At 31.4% G+C, this 11478-nt stretch overlaps 1 protein-coding gene across 3 annotated transcripts in view; it reads right to left on the bottom strand.

Annotated features, from left to right (window-relative positions):
* Positions 1 to 535: 535 nt before the first annotated feature.
* The window catches only part of LOC132749356 (uncharacterized), a 53604-nt gene continuing 42661 nt past the window's right edge, over positions 536 to 11478 (bottom strand). For all 3 annotated transcript variants that reach the window (XM_060739084.1, XM_060739087.1, XM_060739085.1), the window contains 6 exons: positions 11216 to 11335; positions 10733 to 10820; positions 10166 to 10297; positions 9565 to 9694; positions 8563 to 9269; positions 536 to 8258 (listed from right to left, as the gene is read on the bottom strand). In XM_060739084.1, coding sequence (XP_060595067.1) covers positions 8104 to 8258; positions 8563 to 9269; positions 9565 to 9694; positions 10166 to 10297; positions 10733 to 10820; positions 11216 to 11335 — 1332 coding nt within the window. In that variant the 3' untranslated portion in view covers positions 536 to 8103. The remainder of the gene's footprint in view (positions 8259 to 8562; positions 9270 to 9564; positions 9695 to 10165; positions 10298 to 10732; positions 10821 to 11215; positions 11336 to 11478) is intronic.

Raw genomic sequence — 11478 nt, 5'->3', positions numbered from 1 at the left:
TGGGTTCTTTAAAAGAAGAGTTTTTTAAGTTTTTACTATATGTGTATAGGGAAAATCAATGACCCCCTGGGGCGGGGCCAATTTTGACCCCAGGGCTTTAATTTGAACAAACTTGGTAGACACTCACTAGAAGATGCTTCATGCCAAATATCTAAGCTCTAGCTCTCAGGGTTTTTTAAAAGAAGTTATTTAAAGTTTTTTCTTTCGGTTGCCATGGCAACCAGAGTTCTGCATGGAATTAAATTCTTTGAACATTTTTTAAAGGTGACCACCAAAGGAACATTCCTGTGAAGTTTGGATGAAATTTGCCTAGTGGTTTATGAGGAGATGTCATTTAAAGTAAAAGTTTACAGACGGACGACGGACAGACGCTGGACGAAAAGCGATCACAAAAGCTCACCCTGTCACTTTGTGTCAGGTGAGCTAAAAAGGTAAAGGATCGATGGAGACAAGGGACTGACGGTCGGATGGACGGGAGAAAGTTATTTCAATATTCATCACATCATATTGCAGGGTTTAATAAAGAAAATATAGATATAATGAAAATATTTTATTATACAAAGTCAGAAATCTGGATATACAAAACATAGTATTAATACAGCCAGACAAACCGATTTCACATTTATAGCAAACTTTAAGTATGGGTATAATAATGTATTATAAAATGTAATCATATTATACAGTCAAAAGGCACTGTTTTCTTATATGCATAATACAAAGTTTGATCATACATTTCATATTAAACAAGAATGTATTGCGTAAATACATATGCCCCCGCCCATATGCTCGACAGAAACACATTTTCAAAAAGTTTAAGTCAAAGGTTTTTACTCAGTTATAGACAAAAAATGCTAAACATTGTAAACATAGTTATATAACTTGACAAAGTCAGGACCTTTTGCTATTGTGTAAAATATTAATTGGCAGGTCATGGTTATTATTTTTGGATGATGTTGAAAACCGCCTCCGTGGTCGAGGGGTTAGAGTCGATGACTTCTAATCCAGGTACCGCTCTGGCGTGGGTTCGATCCCCGGGAGATGCTTTGGTAGTTTAGCGCGGAGGAAGGTTGTCTAGTACTGGTGTAACTCTCCAGGAACGATGGTTAGGAAACTACCCGCCTATATGACTGAAATACTGTTGAAAAAGGCGTAAAATGAGACAATCAAATCATGATGATGTTGAAAACATTCAACTCCCCAATTAAGATTTATCAATTTTAAATAAATGCAAGACTTTGACGTTTGACCCCGTGACTACAAAATCCACCCAAATTAAAGGACCGCCTAAGGTATGTTCCTTATAAATATGAGACATTGGTAAAAAAAAAACCAAGAATATCTGTTAGCACAGGTGACTTGACCCTGTGATTTCTAACACTCGATCATCAAACACATGTTCCTTCCAAATATGAAAAACATCATCAATAATAAAAGCACTATAAACAAATGTATATAATTCTATTTCTGACCCTACTAATCCCTAATTCAGTCCAAAGGAAAAGACCATACAAATTATCTTCCTAGTAAATATGAAAGACATCTGTCAATAAATGAAGGCTTTATGGACAAAAGTGTAAAAATCTATTTTAGCACCGCGGACCATGACCCATTAAAGGTATTCATCTGCCAAATATGAAATATATCATTAATAATAAGTTGTAAGGAGAAAGTTAAGATGAATGCAACTTGCTGAAATAGGTTAACTGTATCATGCCCTATTTTCAAAGTGAATACAAAGGAAATAACTGGAAAAATAGTTGGCGCAGCTATATAACTTACCAATATCATGTTTTTAATTTGAAAGAGACTTTTTACATAGGGATAAGAAACTCTAGAAGGACAATTTCTTTTCCAGATCCACAATCCCTTGCATGAGATTTATTGACCCTTGGAGTTGAACTATTCCGAAATCTGATTTTACGTAACTGAATGTGTTTCATTTTCACCCATTACCGAGAATTATAAACATCTTAAATTTTCTTGACCTTAAAGCTTCATTTACATTTTGCAACTTTTTTGATCACTTCTGATAATGTAAACAAATTTTAGATTATATCACAGCATACATATCTTGTCTAAAACATGGGCTCGGACAATTGCACGAAAATGTTATGTTGTATGAAAGATAAGCGCTGATGACATGTTTAAAGATGTATGACGTCATAGCTTCCTCTCCATTTAAACAGAGTTCTGTGGACTTGATAAGCAAGTGTGTAAATTATATTTAGTACAAATAGAACTTAAGATATATCCAATTTGTCACTTTAGGGTAACAATATCCATGTCCTAAAAAGGGCATTAACTAAATGGATACTTGCTGTGATCATGTACTATGTATTGATTAGAATAAGTTACTATTATGAAACCATTGGTACAGAAAGAACTTAAATCCGGTTAAGGTTTAAGTTAACCTTGTACGGAAAGACGGATGGTTCAATTACAATATGCCTGGGGCATAAAAGCATATTCAAATTAAATATTTTGAATACCTTCACCAAGAAAAAGTAAATGTTAACCAGAGTATAATGTTTGTAACTTTCCTCTGTTGTTTTTGTTTGTTTCTTTCATAGTCAATTTATTCTAGTCAAAGGATATACATGTGCCTTCATGAATCATCTAGCATAAATTTAATCAATTTAGACACATCAGTCTAACATTTCTTACATAAAAACAATTAATTTTCTATAACAAAGCAATTGCTTAAATTGTTAGGACAATCATTTCTATTGTATATTTTAGCTCGCTATGATTTGTTACATAAATGGCTGGAATCATATAATTAATTCTCGACGACAAAGTTCAAGAAATTGCTTAAAAATAAAGTAAAAACATCCTTTTAAACTGAAAATGTTAGTTACTTAACACTTTACTTTTAAACTCAAAACGTGAGTTATTATACACTTAAACATTACATAAATCATGAAAACACAACAAACTTATCTGACATACGAGCAAATAGTGGGATACAACTATCAAAAGTTATTGTGCATACACTCATACTTTGAATAAGTTGACACGAATAACAAAAGCATAAGTGTAATGTAGAACAAAATCCTCAAAAAATATCGTGAGCTGATTTATATTTCTATCTTGTAAAGTGTACAAACTCAAGTGCACTCATTTGCACAGATAATACAATTGACACTTCAATATTTACTTATAAATGTTTACATTTACGTGCGGTCAATCATTGACAATAATCATATAAATTCATATGAATGACAAATACAACTTTCAGCGTATAAAGATATCCTTTATATTGTACATTTGTACACTTATTCTTTCATAAATCTGACAATATGATGCTTATATACTAAGATATATAAATACAAAAGGAATGGCAAAAACAAACCAATAAACATAAATAACAACTCAAACATGTGTGCACATAGATAGCGAGAAGGAAATACGCTTTAAAAAACATTACTATTTTGTAGGAATATCTCTCATCACCCATGACGTATAAACATTGATCTTACACAAATATCATTATAACTTTTGGAAGGTTATACTTAAACCTGGGTGTCATCTTTATTGAATGACTCAGTTTCTCTGTGTTACTTAATCTTTCAAAGTGTAACTATGACTTTTACATCGTTACATAATGGTTTTAGAGCATGTAAGATGTTTTTCTAACCAACAGTGTACCCTTAAAAGTAAAAATATGTGAACCAAGTAGTATTTTTGACTTCCATACAAAATAATAGAACGTTGTTAGAATTCTAATTGCCAATATCTTAATAAAGAAATATATTTTTGATAATATAGGGAGAAAACATGTTTATATACAGAGAAAGGGAACATATTAACAAATGCATACACTGTAATCTCCCTTTGTTATAAATAAACTTATATGTCAGTGTGACATTGACATTGACCCGAGGTAGCAAAGTCCTCATCAGTAATATTGGCTCAAAAGATACAGACTGGGCGTGTAAGTGCTAACAGACGACAAACAAAAATATATATTTACAGCAAATGTTTTTGGGCATATAAAAAAGCTCCATAATATCAAAACTTTGTTACAAATGTTTCTAAATGTAAATTATACATAAAGTTTATAACAAAATGTAAAGATAACCCTCAAGTCTATGATGTTTTTTGTAGAAATTCATTAAGGTAAGAATAACAGATCACACGTTAAAAAGATTAATCACATAAACCGCGGCGAAGGAGTGTAATAAAGCCATTTAATAAAAACGATATTTCACTAGTGTATTAACACTATGACGTGACGTCATTTGCGCTATATAGAAACATAGCGTTAAAGTGCGCTAATGTTAGCGTTACACTATGGGCGCGTCATTGAAAAATTACTGATTTTAACAATTTACTGTTCTTGTTTTAAATATGTGATAAATAGAATATAATATTCGTGTAGATTCAATACTAAATTTATTGAACTCGTTGAATAAAACAATATTATGCTCGTAAGAGGCTCGCATAATGTGATTTTATTCAACTCGTTCAATAAATTTAGTATTAAACCACACTCATTCGATATCCTCTATGCAATAAATAATCTAAAAAATATTAAAATGTATTTAAATGAACAATCAGTTAGTAAAAATTATAGTGATGTCACACAAAATGTTAAAAGGCAAGAGGGCCATGAGGCTCTGAGTCACTCACCAGAAACAACTGCTTTTCAGTGTTGGAATGTCAATATATTCTAATATTAAATTTGATCATAGAATATGTTTAAAAAATAATGTTAAGAATTGCAATGACCTGGGGCATCTAAGCTTTAGCTTTAACGGGGCTAATAATAATAATAATAATAATAAATACCACATTTATATAGCGCCCTTTTCATTAAAATGTTCAAAGGCGCTTTACATCAATCATATATGTCTAAAACAATATAAATGAACAGGATTATGAACATTAAAAATATTTTGCATGAACTAATTAAAAGTATAAATTATGGAATTATTTTTACATATTAATACAATATAACTTAAAGATCCTTAAAACTCACTTTACAATATTATTGTCATACATTAAAATTGTCTTCAATATATAAATGTGTAAGAAATAATGTGCCTTTTAACATAAACTCATAAATAAATATTAAAAGCTACTTTAAATGCATATTGATGATTTTCATTGTTTTGTTGTCATACTTTACAACAGAAAATATATGAACGATTGATAAAAGAATGAATACAGCGACATCAGACTAAAGGAATATTGAACCTAACGAACCTGGATAGCATGAGTACTGCTACACCAAGGTCCAGTACCGAGGGAGTCAGATACCTCCCCACAGCGCATGCAGACCCCCAGGATGACATCACTACTATCACCACAGGAGGAAAGGGCCACGCCCCACACCTTTACACTAAATATTCTTGAAATCTGACCCCTCTGCATTCACGAGCCATATATTATATAACACATGTAAATTATTATGATAAATCAATGGTAGTTTTTTTTTTTTTTTTTTTTTTTTTATTTAAAAAAAGAAATATTCTGTGCTTAATCAAATTAATATAAGCAAACTTGTTGAAAGATTACATAAGAATGCTACAAAGTTTGGTAATCATCTTTCAATTATTTCAGTAGGAAATGATGCTCGAAGGCTTTTTCTATTTTTAGCTTTAGTGGCCCCTAAAAGGGGCCAATCAAATTAATATAAGCAAACTTCTTAAAAGAGCACCCAAGAATGCTACAGACAAAGTTTGGTGATCATCCATCAATTGGTTCTGAAGTAAAAAATGTTTTAATGAATATTTAATTCAAGCGGCCCCTTTAAGGGGCCAATTAAAATAAGATGAGCAAACTTGATAAGAAACTACCCAATGCTTCAGACAAAGTTTGGTGATCATCCATCAATTAGTTCTGTAAAAAAGACATTTAAAGGACGGTATTTCTATTTTTAGCTTAATCGGCCCCTAAAAGGGGCAAATCAAATTGATATGAGCAAACTTGATAAAAGACTACCCAAGAATGCTACAAACAAAGTTTTGTGATCATCCATCAATTAGTTCTCTAGAAACAGACATTTAACAGTTTTCTATTTTAGCCCTAGAGACCCCTAAAAGGGGCTAATTAAATTAATATGAGCAAACTTGATTAAACACTACCCAAGAATGCTACAGACAAAGTTTGGTGATCTTCTAAATATTAGTTTTGTAGAAAAAGATATTTAAAGGTATTTATATTTTCAGCTTTTGCGCTTTTAGGGGCCAATCAAAATAATATTAGCAAACTTGATAAAAGACTACCTAAGAATGCTACAGACAAATTTTGGTGATCATCCATCAATTAGTCCTCTAGAAATAGACATTAAAAGGTATTTCTATCTTTAGCTTTTGCGACCCCTAAAGCGGCCAATCAAATTCATATGAGCAAACTTGATAAAACACTACCCGAGAATGCGACGGACAAAGTTTGGTGATCATCCATCAATTAGTTCTGTAGGAGAAGATGTTTAAAGGTTTTTCCGTTTTTAGCCCTAGAGACCCCTAAAAGAGGCCAATCAAAATAATATTAGCAAACTTGAAAAAAGACTACCTAAGAATGCTACAGACAAAGTTTGGTGATCATCCATCGATTAGTTCTCTAGGAAGAGACATTTAACGGTATTTTTATTTTTTAGCTTTAGTGGCCCCTAAAAGGGGCCAATCAAATTAATATGAGCAAACTTAATTAAACACCACCCAAGAATGCTAGAGACAAGGTTTGGTGATAATCCCTCAATTAGTTCTGTAGAAGAAGATGTTTAAAAGTTTTTCTATTTTTAGCCCTAGAGACCCCTAAAAGGGGCCAATCAAAATAATATTAGCAAGCTTGATAAAAGACAACCTAAGACTGCTACAAACAAAGTTTGGTGATCATACATTAATCACTTCTGTAGAAATAGAGGTTTAAAGGTTTTTCTATTTTAGCTTTAGCGGCCCCTATAAGGGGCCAATCAAATTTATATGAGCAAACTTGATAAAAGACTACGCAAGAATGCTACAGATAAAGTTTTGTGATCATCCATCCATTTGTTCTGTAGAAGAAGATGTTTAAAGGTTTTTTCTATTTTTAGCCCTAGAGACCCCTAAAAGGGGCCAATCAAATTAATATGAGCAAACTTGATAAAAGACTACCCAAGAATGCTACAAACAAAGTTTGGTGATCATCCATCCATTAGTTCTGTAGAAGAAGATGTTTAAAGGTTTTTTTCCATTTTTAGCTCTGCTGACCCCTAAAAGGGGCCAGTTGGAATGACATGAGCAAATTCAAGTGTTACTGTCACAAGGATGCTATGTACAGACCAAATTTGAAGTAAATCTGCATAGTAGTTTCAGCGAAGAAGACGATTGTTGACGCATGACGACGGACGACGGAGCATCCCCCTTTGATACTAAAAGCTCACCCTGAGCCTTCGGCTCTGGTGAGCTAAAAAGTATTCTTGAATAACAACATTTGCAACAGTAAATTTTACAGAAAACTGAAAACAGAAGATGCATTTCACTCTACATAGATAATGTGGCATCAGACTGTAAATTGTGAAAAAATCTTCATATTAAAATAATTTGTAAAAGAGACAGGAAAAGTAATTAAAAGTGACAAACCACCACACTATTTTTAAAAAAAGAAAAAAGAAAACAATTTATTATTTACAAATGATAAAATTTCTTTTCTACATACAAAACAAATTGCTTAGATTTTTATGCCATAAATTGATGTAACTTGTATTTTAATATCCAAATCACTTAAGCATGAGTGAATTGTACATTGAAAAACTTGCTCAAATTGACATTTATCTTTGTGTTACTGAAAGTACCAATATCTTTTCATATAGTAAGATTATTAGTTACCTAAAACATAAGGGATAATTTATGCTTTTGATCATCATATGGGTTATGACAGTCGCTTTGTATCTAGAATGAAGTGGTTTAAATATTATAAGGTTGGATTATATAGAACATTAGTGCTCAATAAGGGGATTTCTATGTATATAATAACTTCTATATCTTAATATAAGTAAACATAAAGGTAACAATTATATTGTAAACTACATCCTGTTTAACGGATTCATTCATAGACTTCAATTCATAATTACTTTTCAATAATTCTTCCCATTCAATCGTCTTTGACATAGTTTCTCTATGTCCCTTCTTTCTTATGAAAGGTAACCGAAAGTGGAAACCTTTGTACCCAGGCATCCATGACCTGTTCTAAGGTTGTGCATTCATCGTCTGCTTGTTGATCATTCCGGAACGTGTCTTTTCGTATTTTGACTTCGTGCGTATTTCTATCAACTGAAAGCAAATGCCATACTGAAATCTAAATTACAATCTCCAAAGAAGTAGAAATTATCTTTATATAAGTTTATTTATTTTGCAAATGTGTAAGGAATGGTTTCAGGTGCAAGTAAAAAATATTAAAGTTAACAAACAAAATCTCATTGTTATTTTGAAAAGAGGACAAAAATCTTGATTTTAAAACTTTAACCACAATAAATTTTCTGATAACCGTAATTTCAAAGCAATTTTTTGCCTTATGTTTTCAAAAGACTTTCTAAATAAATGTTTCTTTATTTCAATATATCAATGAAATAATTACCTTTAAAAGCCAAAAAAATCTTTTGTTTGACCTCGTCCATACTTTTAAGATATCCAAGAGATAGATGGATAGGTTTACAACCATCTTTTTTAAATTCTATCTTTACTACCTCGTCTGTAAAGAAAGCAATGTTATCCCGAAAGCTTTCCAATTTCCAGTCTGGTCTATGTGCCTTTAGCTCTAAGTGTTTGTCAACGTAATTATATAAGCTATAAATAGAGACGTATTCTGTTCTCGAGTTCCAATATGAATAACAATGCTTGCAGTCCTTGGAACATTCTCTCTCTTCTGATCTAGCTTTCAATGCTTGAATGACATACTTTGTAAACAAGCTGCCTTCTTCGTTTAGAACCGCTTTTAAATCCTTGCTACATGCGTTTATCTGAACAAATTTCTCATTTGTCAATGTAACCTTTGGAGGATAACATCGATCGAGGAAAAGAATAAGTCGGTCAATTTTATGCAATTTTTGTAGCTCCTTTTGAAAATCATCCAATGATACATATTCTGATTTTTTTCCAAGCTCAAACATATTTCCCCCGACAGAGCGTCCACCATGACACGAGAAGTATATCAATAATGTATCAATATCCTCATCTTTACTGAAGCTCTCTATATGCTTTTTAATTTCTGTCCATGTCGGAGATTCTTCCGTATCGGGCTCCATTTTTGAATCATCCGGCACAACTGTTTTCACTTTATGCTTACTACAGTAAAAGAACTTCAAAGTAATTAATTATTTTCAAAAAAATATATATATAACATGTCTTTTATATCTCTGAATGTTATGTATCATAGAAAGTCATTAAGTATATCATTGGTGTCGTTATAAAACATATTAAACAATAATTTCCAAGCACTGTATACGAGTAATACATTTTGTTATCCTCAAACGGATAGTGGACAGTAAAATGTATAGAAAAATGTACATTTCATGTCATTTAAGAAATCGAAAAAAAAGTTTAAAATGATCAATACTTAATAGTTCCTTTTCATGAGTACCTTATACCAATAATGCGTGGAGCAAGAGATGTTACAATTCTCTCTAATTCTAGTATTTCATTTTTCATGGCATCTGCCCTCTCCTGACTTTCATCATCACCAGCAACAAGTAATGCTCCCCATTTACTTCCTTAGTAAAAAGAAATAAAGTAAATAACTATGCATGTTCAGCCACTATTGTACCATCAAATTAGTAAAAGTGTTTGTTAAGCGACAACACCAAAGCATAATAAGAGACTATAAATAATTGAAATTCGTTAGATTTATAAAATAATATATGTTTTGTGAGGTTAGACAAGCCTAAATCTATGATCCAATAGTCTGACTTCTATCTTCGGATTTATTTGCAAGCATAACCTACGTGCATATACATGTATGTTCATTACACTCACAGTTTTAAAAGTTTATGAAATATTATTAAAGTCGTAAAATGGGAAGCAAATGTAAGGACTTAATGTATTCACTAAGCACAATGGTGGATTTAAAGCGATTCAAACAGTCGTTCTGCAAGTGTATGTTCAGTAATGACCTTCATGAACAATGTTACATTGGTATATAGATCTATGAGTATAATATGACTGCAATATGTATGTAATTATACCTATCATGGATGTCAGCTTTGCACCGCAATAACAGGTTACTGGGTTGAGAAAACAATTTTTCTCGCAAGCCATACATACTCTTATCTTTTTACTGCAGTTGTCATTATCTTTAGTCAACGAAGAATATTTAGCTGAAATTCCAACCGTTTTAAGTGTTTGCGTAAAAGTGGATTATATATGTAACAAAAACTTTACAATGATGCAATTGTAATTTAATTTGATCAAATTATTCTAAACAAAAAAAATTAATCAACATTTTTTTGCCAAATTTACACTTAATTTTTTACTAGTATTGTTCTGTATCTAAACAGGGCAATTTTACAGAAAAACATTTCAAAACACATGTGGTCATGTCATCAAAACTTGAAACATGTCACGTTTACATGATAATCTTGTGTAAGCATATCCACATCTATAGAATTGTGAAACTATCTTATGGATAACAAAATGTATCAATCACATGATATTGTAGATGTGTTATATTGTAGTCTTGAAACATTATTATATACATTCTTTCATACAATCATGTTATACAATTAGCTTTAGTTCAATAAATAACGAATTACCGATAGGATTGATGATACATTGATGACATGTACTTTCCTCCTCATCATTTTCAAATATCTCCCGATCCAAATCAGATTTCATTATTTCCTAAAATAAACGTAGAGATGATGACCACAAAACAAACACAATGACCACACAGCTATGAAATTCAAAATTTTTGCATTGTAAAATAAATAGATTGGGACCAAGTACTTTATAAAATGAAATTTATTGTAAACTACGTTTAAGGCAGTGCGACTTCAGGAAATAAAATGTTCATATCTAAAGAATTTGTCATCTATCATATAGTATACCTATTAATGAAACATGTCACCCTTATTCTTTGAAATGTTTACAATAACCACAAAAAGCAAATTAAAGCTCTATATAAACTGTAATACAGAAAAAATTTCTGAGAAGTCAATCGATGCTGCTGAATCATGAACAGTTGCCTTTCATATGACTTTAAGCCTTTAATATATCTAATTAAAAATATTACATACTCGTAATGGATCTACCACATCTGTTTTGAAGTTTTTAATAGTCCATGTTTTTTCCTCCAAACATTTAAAGGACAATTCATTTAGTTTTTCCACTATTTCCTTAAATTTCCATACATCTGTCTGCAACAAATAATGAATATTTGAGCGTAATATACCTATATTTCTTATTATACGAGTACTATTGAATCTTCACTTTCACATAATCAACTCCACCAAAATGAGGACTCTTGATGACAGCTTTTCCACCAAACATTTAAAGGACA

Source organism: Ruditapes philippinarum, unplaced genomic scaffold (assembly GCF_026571515.1).
Source record: "Ruditapes philippinarum isolate M1 unplaced genomic scaffold, ASM2657151v2 ctg526_1_1_1_1, whole genome shotgun sequence".
Classification (NCBI taxonomy): Eukaryota; Metazoa; Mollusca; class Bivalvia; order Venerida; family Veneridae; genus Ruditapes; species Ruditapes philippinarum.
Note: the sequence above shows the minus strand (reverse complement) of the source record. Positions and strands in the feature narration are given on the sequence as shown.